The 19,949-nt window shown below is 42.7% G+C and overlaps 2 protein-coding genes across 2 annotated transcripts in view; one reads left to right on the plus strand and one right to left on the minus strand.

The window, feature by feature from the left end:
- LOC137431750 (poly(rC)-binding protein 3) overlaps positions 1 to 19,351 on the minus strand; it is a 340,441-nt gene extending 321,090 nt beyond the window's left edge. Inside the window, exon 1 of the mRNA XM_078782428.1 lies at positions 18,868 to 19,351. Coding sequence (XP_078638554.1) covers positions 18,868 to 18,924 — 57 coding nt within the window. The 5' untranslated portion in view covers positions 18,925 to 19,351. The remainder of the gene's footprint in view (positions 1 to 18,867) is intronic.
- Positions 1,520 to 17,249, plus strand: LOC144892875 (ATP-dependent DNA helicase Pif1-like). The gene is made up of 3 exons (XM_078781211.1): positions 1,520 to 1,589; positions 3,913 to 4,462; positions 17,168 to 17,249. Exons 1-3 carry the CDS (start codon positions 1,520 to 1,522, stop codon positions 17,247 to 17,249), a joined length of 702 nt encoding a protein of 233 aa, XP_078637337.1.
- Positions 19,352 to 19,949: the final 598 nt, after the last annotated feature.

Here is a 19,949-nt window from a genome sequence, read left to right on the forward strand (position 1 = left end):
TCGATTTTTTTTATTATTTATATGCGCATACACTTTAAATCGGTTTATTTGAAATCTTTAATTTTCACAATGTAATTTATTTGTCATTTGATGATCGGCAAAAATATGTTTCAGGAAATTACCGAGAGATATTTCTTCGATTTTTTTTATTATTACCGCTTCCATCTGATTTCATTTTTATCGATGGTTTTAGACTCGGTAAAAGAAATAATTGAGAACATTCACGCACACACGGGAAATTGCAGAGATATATTTTAAAAATCGCGCCACGTTGATATACGAAAATACACCGCCTAAAATAACAGGCATACAGTATATATCTTCGTTATTTCATTCAACATTATTACCCGGAAGTAAAATGTTTCAGGAAATTACCGAGAGATATTTCTTCGATTTTTTTTATTATTTATATGCGCATACACTTTAAATAGGTTTATTTGAAATCTTTAATTGTCACAATGTAATTTATTTGTCATTTGATGATCGGCAAAACGATAGCACAAAAACAATACTATTTGCAGGAAGAATGTCGTATCAACCCTCCGACGGCGCTACGGACGCGGGCAACGAATCACACCTCACGTCTATGGACGCGAATAGCAACATTCCTTCAAGTTCTCGTGCGGAAGCAGTATCTCCGAGGGGTGCTGAAACAGACGATGGGAGATCACGACATCTTCAGCAGCAACGAGAAAGCCAAAGGAAGAGACGACATGCTGAAACGCCTGAGCAAAGGTCACAGCGCCTTCAGCTGCAAAGACAAAGGGCAAGGATGAGAAGGAGTGCTGAGACGGAGGAGGTGAGAGCGCAGCATCTTCAGGAGGAACGAGAGAGAGTCAGCTTGCGAAGGGATGCGGAATCTGCAGGGGAGACGTCACAGCGCCATCAAGAGCAGCAAGAAAGAGATCATATGAGGAGAGATGCGGAATCTGCAGAGGAGACGGCACAGCGTCTTCAGGAGCAGCGAGAAAGAGATAGGATAAGGGAAGTTCTTGAGACAAGGCAGAGAAACGCGCAGAATGCAAGAAATTTCACTTCTGCTGACGTTGGTGCGATGGACAAGATTTGTCCACATTGTAGAGCGCTTCTTTTCCAAGGTGAAACAGCTCATTTTTGCTGCACAAATGGAAAGGTGTCCTTGGGAAATCTGGGACCTTTACCCCATCAATTACACAATCTGTTTGCCGGCGATGGACCCACAGCGAACGAATTCCGCAGGAACATCAGACAATACAACTGTCTATTTCAAATGACATCATTTGGAGGAAGCCAAGTTTCTCCTCGGCATGGTGCATGGAGCCCATCGGTCATAATTCAGGGTCAAATACATCATCGCATTGGTTCCTTCTTGCCAAATGCGGATGAACAACCGAAATTCCTCCAAATTTATTTCTTAGATCCACATGACAGCGTACAGTTGAGGATGCGGGTACTCACCAATGCTGGTATTCACCGTGATGTAGTTGGAGCATTAGAGACCGTGCTGAGACAAGTGAATCCTTACGTTCACTCGTTCCGCATGGCACGCGAGGAAATAGGCAATTTGCTAGAGGCGTTCATTCTTATTGATCCCAACAGGAGACCAGCTGGTGAACATGAGAGGAGGTTCAATGGTCAAATCGCTGATGAAGTGGGTGTCGTTGTGAAGAATACTGTCACATTGTATTGTGACAGCTGGTGAACCTCAAGCTACAGCGCGTCACATTGTATTGAAAGCAAGAGGAGGAGCGCTGCAAAGTATTTCTGAGTTGCACCGTTCTTACGACGCACTCCAGTATGTTCTCTTCTTCCCATTCGGAGATGACGGATGGCAGCCCGAAATGAACATGACCAATGGCAGGAGATTGACTGCCATGAAATACTACTCCTACCGAATAATGAACCACGAGGATGAGTTCAACTACCACCTCAGAGGGGGGCGTCTGTTCCAGCAGTATCTTGTTGATATGGCAGCCAAAATGGAAGGCACAAGATTGGCGTTTATAAGACTGAACCAGGCATCGCTGAGGTCTGCTACATACAGTGGCTTCACTGATGCTCTCAATGACAATGACGATTTGTCCAACATCGGACGCCGCGTACTACTGTCATCGACATTTGTAGGGGGGCCGAGGTATATGATGGAGCGATGTCAAGATGCCATGATGTACGTAAGAAAATATGGTAACGCGACCTACTTCATCACTATGACGTGTAATCCAAAGTGGCCTGAAATCTCCAATAACCTGTTTCCTCACCAAAGTGAGAACGACAGACCGGATCTCATTGCGAGAGTGTTCGAGTTGAAGAAAACGGTGTTCATTAAATACCTCACTGGATCAGAAGGCTTCTTCGGGAACTGTATCGCTCACGTTGTGTGTGTGGAGTACCAAAAGCGAGGTCTCCCTCACATACACTGTTTGCTGTGGCTCGATGAAGTTTCAAAGCCGAGACCACAAGACTATGATCGATTTGTACAAGCTGAAATACCAGATCCCGATGAAGATCCAGAGGGACACAGACTGGTGTTGAAGCACATGATCCATGGTCCATATTGTTCCACAGCAACTGGATGCTGGAAGAATGGAGCATGCAGACACAGATACCCGCGGTCATATGCTCCGTACACACAGTGCGGAGATGATTCGTACCCCATATATAGAAGAAGATCCCCAGAAATGGGAGGATTTGAAGGGCACCAAGAAGGGAGGCAATGACGACCTGTTACAAATCAGTGGGTTGTTCCCCATAATCTCTATCTCCTGAAAACGTTTGATTGCCACATCAACGTTGAAATATGCTGCTCTATAAAGTCGATCAAGTATGTTATTAAGTATGCCATGAAAGGTAGCGATCAAGCTACGTATGCACTGCGCACAAACGACGAGATAACGGAGTACTTGACGGGTAGATACATTGGACCTTCAGAGGCTGTTGCCTCCATTCTTGGATTCTCAGTCCATGACAGGAAGCCGGCCGTTATCCGTTTAGGAGTACATCTGCCAAATGAACAACAGGTATTTTTTGCTGGGAACGTTCGTGAACAAAGAAATAATCCCAATATGGCCAAAACCACGTTGACAGAGTTTATGGATCTTTGCAGACGTGACCATTTCGCTAAGACACTGTTGTACGTGGATGTTCCGAGATTCTATACATGGACCAAGAAGAGATGGCAACGAAGAAAACAGGGCAGACCGGTGGAGGGCAACCCTGGAATGTTTGAGGATGACATATTGGGACGAGTTTACACTGTTTCGCCGCGTACTGGTGACCTGTACTATTTCCGACTACTCCTCCACCACGTGAGAGGGCCGACTTCGTTCGAAGTCCTGAGAACGTGTGATAATGTCATTCTACCCACATTCAAAGACGCTTGCAGAGAAATGGGTTTGCTGCAAGGAGACGCTGTCTGGCGCGAGACTCTGGAGGATGCTGAGAGGACACGCCTTCCCAGACCCATGAGGGATTTGTTCGTTGTGCTCCTCACACAAAGTGAAGTCGACAATCCATTGGATCTATGGGAACGTTTCAAGGACGTTATGGCTGAAGATTATCTTCTAGCTCATCGACGATCTGCAAATGATCCCAATATTGCCATCAACGAGCGCCATCATGACTTGGCTCTATCGTATTTGCAGCAGAAACTGCAATTGTTGAACAGAACTGTTGCACATTTTCACTTGCCGACTCCAACGACTGTTCTTCGTCATGAAGGGATTGCCAACATTCACCTACTGAGAGAACTCCAATACGACACGGAGGAACAACAGCGAATCGTAGACGAAAGGCAGCTTCTGCTCAATGATAAGCAGAGAGTTGTCTATGACTTTGCGTGCGGTTGCATCCGCACGAATCAGTCATCAATGATTTTCATTGACGCGCCTGGAGGCACAGGGAAGACGTTTCTTATTAACCTGATTCTCTCTAAAGTGAGAGCGAGTGGAGAAGTTGCCCTTGCGGTGGCCTCATCTGGCATAGCTGCTACCCTCATGCCTGGTGGAAGAACAGCGCACTCGAGGTTCCAAATCCCTCTGACACCGAGGGAAGATGGCGTATGCAACATCGATAAAAATTCCACTATCGCAGACCTCTTTCGAAGTACAAAACTCATCGTGTGGGATGAGTGTCCTATGATCAGGAGAGAGAGTTTCGAGGCTGTGGATCGCACGTTGCGTGATGTATGTGACAAAGACGAGCCTTTCGGAGGGATCTTGACGATATGCTGTGGTGATTTCCGTCAACTTCTGCCCGTGGTGAAAAGAGGGTGTGATGCTGACGTTGAGAATGCGTGCATAAAGAAGTCCTACTTATGGCAGAGCTTTGGAATGTTTCACTTGAGAACTAATATGCGACTGACCGACGGAAGTGGGCAGTTTTCAAGATTTTTGCTCGACATCGGCGAGGATAGAATCGAGAAAAATGCGGATGATGAGATAGATTTGCCAGAGGATATACTGCTGACAGTGAGTGGGCTCGATGAGTGCATCGATACCATATATCCATCATTCGCCAATCCGATGGAGGTTTTTTCAGCAAGGTCTATATTAGTGCCCCTCAACGATATGATGCGAAACATCAATTCAAGATGCATCACAAGGTTCCCTGGTGCTAGCAAGGAGTATGCTGCGTTCAACAGTGTGACTGAGGGTACTGATGCGACGCACTTCCCAACGGAATTCCTACATTCCGTTGAAGTCTCGGGATTGCCGCCGCACAACCTCGAGCTCAAAAAAGGATCCCCTATCATTTTGATGCGGAACTTGGACCCTCCGAAACTTTGCAACGGGACGCGCATGATTGTTGAGGACATGCTTCGAAATATTATAGTTGCGAGGATCATAAGTTCAACGTTTGAAGGCGAAACTGTAATGCTCCCTCCGATCCGACTAAATCTGTCGGAAGCTGAGGATATCCCTTTGCAGCGCTGCGAGTTCCCTATACAATGCTGCTTCGCAATGACGATCCATAAGGCGCAAGGGCAAACTATGGAGAATGTGCTGGTCTACCTGGAGAAACCGGTCTTCCAGCATGGTCAGCTGTATGTGGCGCTCAGTCGAGGGAAGAGGAAAGAGAACGTGCGAGTTTATGTAAATGGAGGATCGTCGACAAAGAACATCGTCATCAGAAGTGTCCTCTGACAACAAAATCGTGGTAGTCCACGGGTCGCGTGTTTTTTCTAAAAAATAAAAAAAATAAAAAAAACCTGATCGGACAAAAGGGCCGAAATCACGTGTCACAGATAAGTGATTTAGAACGCTGGAGAGGTGAGCCTTATGGCTTGCTGGCCCAAATAATCTCCCTGATGATGTCCAGCGTTCGCTTTAGTTCTATTCTCATATCTATTCAAACTGACTGACCCAACGGGTCATGGGTCGTCTAGTTTGTAATAAACGTGATATTACCTTTTATAAACAATTGAAGTTGGAAAAAAAAAAATTCCCGAAAAAATTTCAAAATTTCAAAATAAATAAATTGGAAAAATTTTCAAAAGAAATACCCTTAGGACATACCGACGGGAGAGATATGTGCATACCTGAAGTTTGGTACGATTTCACAAAAGATTGAGGGAGTAGTTCAGTGACAAGATAAGACAGACAGACTGCACAATGAATGAATGAATGAATGATCGTTTTAAGGCCATTTTTCCCCGCTAGAGCGGGGGTTAGCCTTATGGGCCCCATGACAATCATGGTTCCCTGTTTGAGGCAATGTTTTTATGGCCGGATGCCCTTCCTGACGCCAACCCTTGGTCATGCTCTTACGATGCGCAGGGATACGGTGTACCTATTCTAAATCGGGGTATTATATATATATATATATATATATATATATATATATATATATATATATATATATATATATATATATGTATGTATATATATATATATATATATATATATATATATATATATATATATATATATATATATATATATATATATATATATATATATATATATATATATATATACATACATACATACATACATGTGTGTGTCAGACCACCAGATTCTTGTACCAGATGCGCTAAACATCTACTGACAGAACTAAACAACTAAGCAGAATAATATTCTATACATGTAGGCCTACTCGTCATTTTGCCTTGACATTTTGGTATGACAGCTTGGGCTAGCGTACAGATGGCGGGCGATGATTTACAGTATTTGTGTACAGTTGCAATGCAGATTATGCTTGAAGATTCAATGCAGATTATGCTGGACATAATAAATACAGCAGTAGTGGAAGAAACATGTGCGTGTTTGTTTCCCATAAATTCCAATTAAAATCAGTGCTGGTCACAACTTATTTGCTAGGAAAAAAAGTGAAAAATAGAGAATATTGGCAAGGTGCAAAAAGATAATTGGCACTCGGCCAATAACTCTTATGGTACTTTTATTTACTTTACTTGTCCAACATTATGCTTGAAAAAAACCTTGAGAACCCTAGAAATTGATTCTGATTGTAAATTACTGGTCGGTAATTTTTGCGAAATTTTCTAGATTTCCTGGCATGAAAAGTTGAAAAACTTGACATTTTGGGTGACACATGAATATTTAAATTTTTGTTTTCACGAATTTGTAATTGCCCAATTTGACCAACCCTGCTATTTTATGGAGGTACAGGGTTGGTACTTTAATGCTGCAGGTAGAACTCTAAATCCATAATTTGAGCATCTGGTACAAGAATCTGGTGGTCTGACACAAATATATATATATATATATATATATATATATATATATATATATATATATATATATATATATATATATATATATATATATATCTTAGATATACGCACATACACAGCTGTATATGATAAATGTGGAAAGAAGGTGCTTCAGCTCATGCCAAGAACCCCATGGAATTGCAGGTTCATGACTTTAGTTGTGTCTGTAGGTCAGAGAGAAAAGAGAAAGATACAGAAAGGAGCAATGATGCATAAAAGCATACAATGGCTGGTCCACCACACACAATTTCACTGCAAGTTTATCATATTCTTTGCCTGCTCAAAGCATAGACAGAATTTAAATGACTCAGGGTGACTTTTCCATATTGTCCTTGCCACAGGCATCGTGTAACGAAGATGGTCTATTTGGGGACACTTGGTTGATGTGTATTCCCTAATAATTGCATCCCCCAACATTTATATTGCGCCAGGCTTGGTGCACAACTTTGCCTCTGCCTCCGAGTTGGTCGCTCACTGCACTTAGTGGAAAGCCATTTAAAATCGCAATGGCAAATGGTGCTTACACACTGCTGTTCTTAAATTTTTCATCAGTCGCAATGACAGATCCATAGGCTCTGAGCAGCACAACCCAGCAAAGGTTAGTGACAATCCTGCATGACCAGGCATGCTTTGCAGATGGAAAGTCAATAACTTTTAACGTCACGTTCAAAAAATGAACTGCCATGCTTCAGTTTCACACAGAGTGAAACGATTCCAGTTTGTCAAGTATATATTGTGCTTCAATGCAATCCCAAATAAATACATCTTTTTTTTTTCCATTGTTCTTCTCAAAGAGCAGACCCAAATTGCTTCTCAGTAATCCCACTCGAAGATAATCCGACTGTGAGGCTCAACGACTGCGCTTCAATCTCTCGGATTAGCTGACAAATCGGCTTCACATCTCTCGCGACATCTGTCTCATTTCGCTCCTCTTTGAATGACCCAAAGGCACATTGTCACCCTCTTTGTAGTTGTCTGTCTCTTGTGTGACCTACATTAGCATTCATTTTGAAGTTTGTTCACCAGTGACATTCGTAATGTTTTGTGTCTTCAATCAGCTCTTCCTTGAATTCCGATATGGATATATAAAAATGAAATTATGTGCATCATTGCCAGCAGGATTTCAGATATAAAATACGTGTAATCTTTTATGGAATCACGCAAATTAAATCCACGATTATTTTTCAACAGATAATCCACTGTTTTATTGCAGATCAAGTTGGAATAACATGGAATGCAAATCCAGGATAGACAAATTCCGAGAGAAATCAGCCATTCGATGTGAAGGAGAGGATGGAGAACGTTTTGCTTACATCTCATTCACCATCAGATGAAATCGCAGTGCAGACATGATGGTAAGAAAGTCTGTCTGTTTCACATTTCCATCTTCAAACTTTTGCTGGAGATTGAAGGAAACGAGTTTCAAATGCTGAATATCATATGTGTTTGTCCATAAGTTCACTGATGCCCTTGCCTTATTCACTATTCCATGTGATTGTGGTGGAGAATGCACAGGCGAGACCGGAAGAACCTTAGGCCAGCGCATTAAGGAACACCATAAGGCCTTTGAGTGTAATCACCCAGAAAGATCTGCTATCGCCAAGCATGGATTAAGGACGGGCCATGTTCCCTTATGGGACAATGTGAACATTCTGGTGGCATCCCCGAACCGGGCCAGGAGGCGAATACTAGAGGCATGGCACACTGGTCAAACGAGGGCACCTTCGACAGAGGAGACTGTGACGTTATAACAGGGGTACGGACCTCTCATTCACAAATAGACTGGAGAGACACCGATGCTGGGAGGAGGAGAAAGACAAAATGGGACATAACCAACACAGGTGACGAGGATAACACAAAACACTTGCAACACAAGCTTGTCACGGGTAAATGGTCAAGAGGTATTGCAACACAGCTTTGTGATTGGTCGAAGGCCCACCCCCTTCCCCAGGTATACAGTCACGTGAAAAAGTAAGGACACCCCATGTAAAGTTTTGACTTTTTCAACATATTTCAACATACAGCTATTTGATCTTCATTTCAACAATATTGATAGATAAAGGTGATATAATAAAACAAATATCATGAAACATTTACATTTTGTAGTCAATTGTGTAATTTAAATAAATATAAATGCAAATTTTGCATGTGGAAAAAGCAAGTACACCCTTGGCTCTAATAGGTGGTATTGCCGCCTTTGGCAGAAACAACCTCAAGTAGGCGTTTCTTATAACTATCTACCAGTCTCTGACATCGACTGGGAGAAACTTTTGCCCACTCCTCCATGCAGAATTCTTTCAGCTGTGCGATGTTTGAGGGGTTTCTTGCATGCACAGCTCGTTTCAAATCCCCCCACATCTCGATGGGATTTAGATCCGGGCTTTGACTTGGCCATTCCAGAACCCTTCATTTCTTTCTTTTCAGCCATTCCTTGGTGGATTTACTGGTATGTTTATGGTCATTGTCATGTTGCAAGGTCCACCTTCGGTTGAGCTTCACCTTTCCGACAGATGGCCTCACATTATCCTCAAGCACCCTCTGGTACAATGATGAATTCATAGTGGATTCTATGATGGTGAGCTGCCCAGGCCCTGATGCAGCAAAGCTGCCCCAAACCATAATATTTCCACCTCCATGCTTTACAGTTGGTATCAGGTTCTTGTGGTCAAATGCTGTCTTTGGTTTTCGCAAAACATGTCTTCTGGTACTGTGGCCAAATAGCTCTACCTTTGATTCATATGTCCAGAGCACATTATTCCAGAAGTGCTGGTCTTTGCCTAGGTGTTCATTGGCAAGCTTTAGTCTTGCCCTGATGTTCTTTCTGGACAGAAAAGGTTTCCTCCTGGCACACCTCCCATGTAGATCAAATTTGTACAGCCTCTCTCAAATGGTAGACTCGTGCACTTTGACATCAACAGTGGCAAGAGCTACCTGTAGGTCCCGTGATGACATGCTGAGGGTTCTGAGAGACTTCTTTCACCATCTTGCGGTCTGCTCTCGGGCTGAACTTGCTGGGGCGGCCTGGCCTGAACAAGTTGGCAGTTGCTTGGAATCTTCTCCACTTGTAGATGATCTTCCGGACAGTCGAATGATTGATTTCAAATTGTTTGGAGATCTTTTAAAATCCCTTCCCAGACTCGTAGGAATCTATAACCTTCTTTCTGAAGGCCTCAGAGAGCTCTTTTGATCTATGCATGGTGACGCCGCACACTTCAACAACAAAGAGCAAACCAATGAGGTTTAAATAAGACAGGTTCCTCTAAGATCCTCTCTAACGATGTTCTAATCATTTGCACCTGAGCTGGTGCACCTGATTCTAATTTTAGGTATTTGAAGTAGTGATAAATGTAGGGGTATACTTACTTTTTCCACATGCGAAATTTGCATTTATGTTTATTTAAATTATACAATGGACTTCAAAATGTAAATGTTTCATGATATTTGTTATATTGTATCACCTTTATCTATCAATATTGTTGAAATGAAGATCAAATAGCTGTATGTTGAAAAAGTCAAAACTTTACATGGGGTGTACTTACTTTTTCACGTGACTGTATCTGGGAGGAGGTAAACAAGGAAATTTCTCTTGACAAGTGGAGTGGAGGCTAGTGGAGTCTTGGCTCGTGGAGGCCCAGTTCACGCGGGGTTGCTCACTGAAACATTGAGTTATTAAGACCAAAACTAGAGGTTGGAGAACTATAAAATGGATTTAGTGATTATATCGAGATATATATATATATATATATACATATATATATACATATATATATATATATATATATATATATGTATATATATATATATATATATATATATATATATATATATATATATATATATATATATGTATGTATATATATATATATATATATATATATATACACAAAGAATTAAGTTAAGCACCCCCCCGTTTTTTTACAACCTCGCACATTACAAGTTTGTTGTCGTCAAAACAGTGTAATATACCCATGATATTGCTATATTTTCTGGAGAAGTGATATTATGGTCACATAAAAACATAACAATCATGCCGTTTTCAATATTTTATTCTGAATAATTTAAGGTGAAATTTTTTGGGAATTTTAGGCATATTTTCACCTCAATTTAAGTATGGAGCTATAGGTCCATCACGGACAGTGTGGATGACGTTTATGTTTTCTAACGTACAGTCATTGTTCTGAGAAGACCTCTAGCGATCTTTGCGTCAATAACGTGTGTAGGACCCACGTGATCGGATCACTGACTCAACCCTACGTCTCATAGACCCTGTAAGCCGTCGTATGCGTTGCTGTGGCAGGTTGTTCCATTCCCGATGTAATGCACGTTCCAATTCATCCAGATTAGCTATTGGAGGGACCATCTTCGCAATTTGTCGTCCCAACATGTCCCAAACGTGCTTGAGGGGGTTCAACCTGCCACAGCAACGCATACGATGGCTTACAGGGTCTATGAGACGTAGGGTTGAGTCAGTGATCCGATCACGTGGGTCCTACACACGTTATTGACGCAAAGATCGCTAGAGGTCTTCTCAGAACAATGACTGTACGTTAGAAAACATAAACGTCATCCACACTGTCCGTGATGGACCTATAGCTCCATACTTAAATTGAGGTGAAAATATGCCTAAAATTCCCAAAAAATTTCACCTTAAATTATTCAGAATAAAATATTGAAAACGGCATGATTGTTATGTTTTTATGTGACCATAATATCACTTCACCAGAAAATATAGCAATATCATGGGTATATTACACCGTTTTGACGACAACAAACTTGTAATGTGCGAGGTTGTAAAAAAACGGGGGGGGGGTGCTTAACTTAATTCTTTGTGTATATATATATATATATATATATATACACAGACTTGGCATTTAATATGGAATTTTTTTTTGTGGGGGTGAACTTACTTTTCAAGATGACTTAGAACCAAAATTTCATTGGAATTATGTTGAAATTATTCTAGATTTTGTTAATGTGACCTTCAAAAGAAACAAAAACCACATTTGACATTTCGAAGCAATTAAATTGATCCTTGAATGTGATGTAAACTGATATCGAACTCAATTCACAGACAGTACTGTGTTAAACTTCTGTACATTTTCCAGAAGTATCTCTTTATTTTGCACATTAGCCCAAAAAATTTTCAACAAAAACAAAAGCTAAATTATGACTGGGATTACGGACAGTAAAATTGCAGTTCAGTACTTCGTGTAAACCCCACGAGCATTCAGGAGAGCACATACACGTCGAGGCATGCTGTTCACGAGATTTGCCAAGGTTTGGACAGGAATCGCTTGCCATGCAGTGACAATAGTCTGCTGCAATTCATGCACAGAGGTCGGCTGCTGGTACAAGTTGTCGATTTGATGCGTTAATTCTGCCCACAAGTTCTCTATCGGATTCATATCCGGGGACATGGCAGGCCACTCCATATGCTCTACACCACGGTCAGCAAGAAAGTGTTGGATCATGCGAGCACGATGAGGCCGTGCATTGTCATCTTGGAAGACAAAGTTTCCTCGAAAGGCTGCACGAGCAAATGGAAGCAATGTTTCTTCCAGAATGACCCTGTCCTTGAACTGGTTCAGGTTTCCATTCAGAACAACCAGGTCAGTTTTGCCCCTTGCATGAAAAGCAGCCCAAACGGTCACCCCACCACCTCCAGCTTGGACTCTTGGCACTATACAATCTTTGTTGTGGGCTTCATGCACTTGTCTGCACACTCGGACGCGGCCATCTTGACGATAGACCAGAAATCTAGACTCGTCACTGAAGGTCACGTGATTCCAGTGTCCTGGCTGCCATTGACGGTGCCCTCTGGCCCACTGCAATCGGCGCTGGCTGTGTTGTCTGGTCAGGCGTGGCTTTCTCAGGGGACGCCTGGCACGATAGCCTGCTTGAACCAGTCGTTGGTTGACTAGCCTTCTGGATACAGGCACATTTGTCAGTTGCTGCCACTCAGCCCTAAGCCGATTAGCTGACTTGGTACGGCCATTGCAGACTAACCGGTGCAGCTGGCGATCATCTCTCCTTGTGGTTCTGCGTGGACGTCCTGGCCTCGGTATTGGAGTAGGGACACCCCTCTGAGCATTTCGTTTCAGGATCTTTGACACCTGACCTTGAGTGATGCCATACTGCCGAGCAATAGCACGCTGTTTCATGCCAGAATTTCGTAAAGCCACCACTCCATGACAAACAGCATTGTCAAGTTGACGGACCATTTCCAGAGGAAGCGGCAATAACTTTTGTGGACGTGCAGCAGTTGTTTTCCACTAATACAGAACGCAACAACCCTTATATACCCGATTGTGAAGCCAATTGTCAAATGTACCTGTGCTTACATTTTGTCACGCCACCTGTGATATAATCCTGTTATTGACTTCTTGCTGCGAAAGAGTGACATGGTTCTTTCAACAAAGACATCACCGAAGGGTAAAAAAAAACTCACCAGATTGATATACTGAGTTCAGAAAGTAAACCCAAGTTGAGAAAAAAAAATATTCCATATTAAATGCCAAGTCTGTATGTTAGCCGAAAGCACCCGGCGTTGCCCGGGTTCTTTTTGAATGAATTTATTACTATAATTCAGCTTTTACTCGTGGCCGCAGAAGATTGACTACTATAATTCAGCTCAGCTTTTAATAGCGAAATTGGCCCAGCCTGGCCGAGGCGGCCTCGACCGGCCTCGCCACCTCGCCTATAACCTTCCCGGGGCCCGTCCCGACATTTTTATTTCTTTTTGAATGAATTTCCTACTATAATTCAGCTCTTACTCGTGGCCGTAGATTGACTACTATAATTCAGCTCAGCTTTTCATTGCGAAATTGGCCCAGCGTGGCCAAGCCAGCCTCGACCGGCCTCACCACCTCGCTTAAAACCTTCCCGGGGCCCGTCCCGACATTTTTTTGTCAGAGGTTTCCTCCTATCTTTCGCCGTTCAGACAAACAAAAACTTTCATATATATATATGATGCAAACGGATGCTTCTTCTTTTAGCAATAGATGCAAAAATCTAGTATAATTTTTATTGTGGCTCCGGAACCAAACACAACATGTTTTAACGGCCCTCACAGCTCCCATAGCTACCAACTCACCCCCACCTCCTCCAAACATGATCAAGAGTAAAGAGCATCATTTTAAACCTATCCTATACATTCACAAGCCCCAGATATGTCCTTCCCATCAGTGTTCAGAAGCACACAAACCAAATATGGTGTCTTCCACAGCAAAGTCTATCTGACCCATCGAGCTCCCACGTAAATATCACTGGCACAAACTTTATGTATTTTCATGTCGCAAAGATGTCCTTAGCTGAAGACTTGGTTACCACTACTTGATAATAACGCACAGCATCATCTTTGCAATTGCAGATGTCCATTAAATAAATCACCAAGCCTGCCATGTTCACAGAAGGCATTCCCACAAGGATGAAAGCCTATTTACTGGTAGCGATCAGTCAGGGTTTTGTGTAGCACACGCCCGTCCACTTGCACCGTCCAACATGTTCAGGAGTTTGCAGTATGGGCGGCTGCCCTTGATAGCAAGTCTTTCATTGAACATAGGCACTGTCCTTTCTCTCAGGTGCTTTTTCAGGCATCGCCAGCTTCTTTTAGAAGTCTTGTGAGCCATTTTTGGTTACAATCCTTATCTCATACAAATGATATACTTGATGGTGCTCCAAACACTGTCATTTATATGGGTTTCTGCACCTGTGCACCGCACATTCTGGGGACGGTCAAGTCATTTTGAAAGTCGCCGATTGTATGAGCACATTGTTCGCAGCACTTATTATTGTTTTTTCATCATTTTTTTTAGCTCTGATACTCTGAAGCTGCTTCTCATCAAGCTTTTCACCAATAATAAAATGTTTATGCTCACCTACTTTTAATATGTAACTTACTAGTACACCCATTACCGACGGGAACGGCAGAAGGGTCACTCCTCTCTGGGATATATAGATCTGGTAGCATTCCCGAACCTACAGTAGATCTAGAGTCGGGCCTCAGGAATATTGGGGGTGGGTTCAGTTATTATGTTTCTTGTAGAGAGCTCACAAAGCGGCTTAAGCATTCAAGCAAGCACTCCATTCAAAACCGTTGATGAGGAACGGCCGGATTGGCAAGTGCTACATAGCTGCTTGGAACTGAACACATCCCAGGTTTACTCCCTTTCAGTTTAGTGTTAACCAGCAGTAGCGACTGTTTCAAAAGGTAATCATACTTTTTACATCCGGTCAGGGTTTTCCACGACACAGCACAATAAGCTATTTATACACATGAACACAGCAATTTTTCCAAGGTAGCAAAACCCTTCGGAAGAGGAGATATTATTATTGGTATTAATATTGTTTTGTAATAACATTAATATTATGCTATTATCTTTATTGTTGTGATTACATTTGTTATTAGAAGTGGCTTTGGAAAAACGTCACAATAAGCTATCTTAACACGGATATACACCTCAATACAGAATTCGTCCAAAGTACAAATCCCCCTTGGGCAGGAGTGTGTGGAGGGGTGGGGGTGTTAAATTGCTAGAACCTCCATCATGTGACTTTTAGTCACCCTGACAAGTTTTAGTTGTGATTGGATAAGTAACAACTGAATGTATCGCAGTCAGACAGAGACAGACAGACACCAAATTGCTTATTTTAGTACGATTCCCTAGAGTGTCGAGTATATTGAAACCAAGCAAAGCGTCCACGTCCGACAACGGCACAACCACCAAGAAAGATTTTCAACTCTGCAGAAATGAAGAGCTTTACAACAAGACCTGAAGTGAAACAAACCAGCACTTCCCACCAATTCTCCTGTTTTTCTCTGGCTTTATCTCTGTTTCACCAGACAGTTGACAACTGGTTCATAATGGCAATTTGATGCCAGGTAATGAAGTTGTGGTGGCTATTGTGAGCGAACCATACCGACCGGGAACCATGACAACAAGGCTTTCTTGCAATAACCAGATCTCTGCAGGACATTTTTTTACTCTGCATGATGCCGCATTCATGCAGCCATCGAAATGCTTTTGTGCAATTGAAGGAATGCTTGGTGGAATAGCTCACAACACTAATTCTTATTTTGTCTCCAGCAGCGAGCGGTCAAAGCAGTACAACAGCTTGCATTTGGGATTATACAGAGCAAATAAGGGCCTGCTGCTTTAATTTTATATCCTTTTCTCTTTAAAAGGATTGAACTCCGCAAAGCTTCTACTTCAGCTGGAATGCAGATTTCGCTTGTGTGAATCCCAGTGCAGTACTTGCAACTTGCAAGTAGATTTGCTTTAGTCGATATTGAAAGCTGCGTTTCGGGAACGTACGATTTGTAATCAAAGTCAATCGCATTTTTGAAACTTCATCAGGCAGCACTGACAAAACGGTTGTGATGATAATGTGACGGATAAGTCGTAAAAACGATTTGCTTACATCTCATTCTACAATCCAATCAAATAAATCGCAGTGCTGACATTCTGGCAATACTGTTCTTTCATGTAAGCAACAACCTGATTGGTCAATGTATACCTGAATCTATTTTTCTACAACTGTGGGATTTTTCAAAATTTCAAAACGAAATCAGTGTTCATTTTTCAACTTCCATCACCCCTTGTTTTGCGCAATACAAAATGGATTACGTTCTTCTGTTTCTATAACCGCACCAATTATTCCCACCTTATGGGGTCGGCCAGATGGAGTGGGGTGGGGATATGTGGGAAGGTTGAATTTTTTGGCCTAAGTCTTTCTGAAACCAGATTGCCAGACTTGGGTTTAGACTTCCCGAAAAATGTAATTTGGCTCGGCTGGTGCCGGCAATAACTTGCCTATTCATTGCTAAAGACACAGTGGTATATTAAAAATACACCAGCACCCCCAGTGCAAGAAGAGGGGTCATCTGGCTTAAATTCCCTGCGATGGATGGAGGACACCGATGCCTCCCTCACGCTGAATGTGCAACACTGACAACTTATAGATGGGTCGACATTTGAACCCAGGTCGACATCTCGAAGCCAAATGTGCATACCCCATGGATATCCCACCAGCACAACATGGATTGGAATGAATTGTGAAAAAAACATCAAAAAAATTGTCCAACTTCCCAAGTACATTGAAATCACAAAGATGAAGGAACATTTTGAACAAAACGTGTTTTTTTTCTGATGCATACCAAGGTGGAATTCTGCTTTTCTATTTCAATAGGGAATTAGTCACTGTCGTAGAGGGAGAACGGCAGGACCAGGAGTCCAATCTACAATGCTCAAGAAAGACAGCACGTGGTTATCTTAAATCACACAACTGAACTACGTCGTACGAGATAAACAAGAACAATGTATCACCAACATTCTTCAATAAAATTAATAAATCCCCCACAAAGTGCGACGTTGCTCCACATGACAAAGAAAAATGATCTTTCCAGGAAAGGAAAGTGCTATATGTAGCAAAAATTGTCCTACTTTTTCTCCTCCGCAGGAAACCACAATGGGCTTCACCTGATCGAGTTGCCGCGATGCTGAACGATCCTTCAGGCAACCTCATAAAGCCGGCGTACTAAGCTCGTGAACGCAGCTCAGGAAAGAAAGAGGCGGGCAAGGCGTGTGCCTCCCTCTTCATGGTGGATTGTCCGGTACAGGCCAACGGCAACAGAGCGAGGATGAGTGACAACACTGGAACTCGTGTGTGAGGCATGATACTGATGTTGCGGACCCAGCAAACTCTTAAAAAGAGCTCTCAATTTCAATCTGCACATTGCAAATGCCTGTGATAAAATTATCAACTCGGTAAAAACATTAATTGTATTTTTAATCCATATTCCCGAGCACATGCAGTGTCTTCGAAAGCAAAGACCAATGAGCCACCTTTCGAGGCCATTTTTCTCCGCAAAGCAGGGGTTGGCCTTTTTCGGGCACAGTGGTCCCCTTTTTTAAGCAATGTTTTATGGCCGGATGCCCTTCTGCCACCAACCCTGTTGGTCGCCTCTTGCAACGCACAGGGAATTACCAGTGAACTGGTACTCAATTTGTCGACCTCGGAAGGATGACAGGCTGAGTCAACCCCCCTGGCGTTAATTCGGCGATCACCGGGATTCGAACCCAGGATCCCAGAATCCCAAGCCAGCACCCTAATCGCTAAGCCAACACCAGGCTTACTAAAGCAAAGACCAATATGGAAGAAATACAAGAATACAAGAATAAGAGTAAATAAGAGAATAAGAAGAGTAATAAGAGCAAATACAAGAGTATGGAATGGAAAATACCAATGCAATATATTCAGTTTAAGAATATCAAACGAAAAAAACAAAACATGTTTTTGACAGAATCACAGAAATTACACACATAATAATCACATAATCACAGAAATCACAGACACACACATTGGAAGAAAAAAAATGAATCATGTTCGGCACCCTAGACTCAAAGAAAGTACTATTGATTCGGAAAGCGAAGAAAGATAGACAGCAGGTGCATCTCTGAGCTATCTATCAGCTTACATGCTGAGCCATCTGCAACCCAGGCCTCTAATCAGATTTCTCTGAGTTCCTGCCCCTACTTCATGATCAATATTTTACCTAAATGCTCCAACTGGCACCAGTCCATAAGCCTCTCCCATCCACTGCTCCACTCAGCAAAAATACACAAGGCTCCAACAAGCAGTCAACAACATCCAAAGAAACAAGATGTAAACTCCTCCTTTCCGTACCTTTTAAACGTGTTGCCTCTTAACAAATACCTTCACCGTCAAACTGAATAAGAAGAAGTTTTTGACGAGGAAAGGGGAGTTGGTGGGGGAGTGTCTTAAAGCCCAGAACTTAACTCAGCAAAATGTTTGTTACGAGTCTCCATTAATCTATGATGTACATTATTGATGTATTAGTCTTACATATCTGGTAACAGATGATAAAAACAATTCAATGCTCCAATAATAACACAAGTTTCATTATTACACCAAACGATGTACATTATTACCCTCTGATAGCATCACGCCGCATCCTCGCAAGGATATTAGTGTACAATGTGCAGACAGGGTGGTCAACATGTACACCAAGAACAAATACATCGCTGATTGTTCTGTGAAATTACACCACAATGTATTGTTAGCGAGGTATTGACCAAAAAATTATCGATTCCAAAGATAAGTTCCACCTGGCTCAATGTTTTTCGACAATGGCTCACCGGCAGATAGGGGGCGGCAGAGCCGAAGCACCCCAGCGGTTGTCCGGCACAATGCATGACCCAAAGACACTGTGCCCTTTGTTGCTCAAGCGCACGCAAGAAGGAATGACCAAGGCACTCGCTCCACTCCCAAGTCGGCTTCGTAAATCCCCTTCAGAACTCCGTCTTCCCAATGCCTCCCGACACGGCCTCGCCAACCCCCTCCTCTAGCCGCTGTGCCCGCAACGCCACGCTCTGCCCACCGAAAGCCTGCTCCGACCTCCCCTACATTTCAAAGCCGTCCCTCCTCCAAGCTCCCCTGTGCCAATTTCCCCTCCATATAGCAAACTGCTGCTCCCACCCTCGATGTATAAGCACATGCCTATGATTCAGACCTTGATGCAATTATCGCAATTATTGAGAACATCACAACCCCTCAACCACATGGGACCCAGATTTGGGCAGATTTCACCGTGCACTCAGCCTCCCTCCTCAAGGAAAGGCTTTTCTCCCACCCCAAAATGACTTACATGACCTCCAGCAAATCCTGTCCCTGTCCCCACTGCTTTGTGGCAGCAGGGGGTTACTGCAGCTGCCACTGGTGACACTGTGTATTACAAATCTCCGCCTCAAATCCCGGCAGCAGACAGCTCGGGGCTAGCAATGGAAGTTTCGAAACGAGGGAAGGCCTCAAGAATGGAAGTCTGTTCGCACCATGAACTCCCTGGGGAGTCGTCATCCGTGGCCAGTATCACGTTCTGATGAAGAAAATGGATAAACCCATATAACTGGCAAAAACTGGGTTCTGATACACAGAATTGAAGGCCTGGGTGGTGCGGTCCTCATATGAGACTGCATATCAAGTTGTTTTTCGAAAATTACTGCCTTGGCCTAACCTTGTCGAACAATGACCATCTTAGATTCTGAGCACCTTGATCCTCAATTTGCCTCCCCACTCCACATACGTCTGCAGCAATCTCAATCCATGCAGGTTCAAATTTAAAGCGAGCATTATAATGCTAAAATTAAAAAACAAAAAAACAATGCCAATGGTAATGGAGTGAGACAAGCTGTTCCATGCGCATGACAGCATTTCATGTAAT

Source organism: Myxine glutinosa, chromosome 7 (assembly GCF_964187855.1).
Source record: "Myxine glutinosa chromosome 7, kmMyxGlut1.1, whole genome shotgun sequence".
Lineage (NCBI taxonomy): Eukaryota > Metazoa > Chordata > Myxini > Myxiniformes > Myxinidae > Myxine > Myxine glutinosa.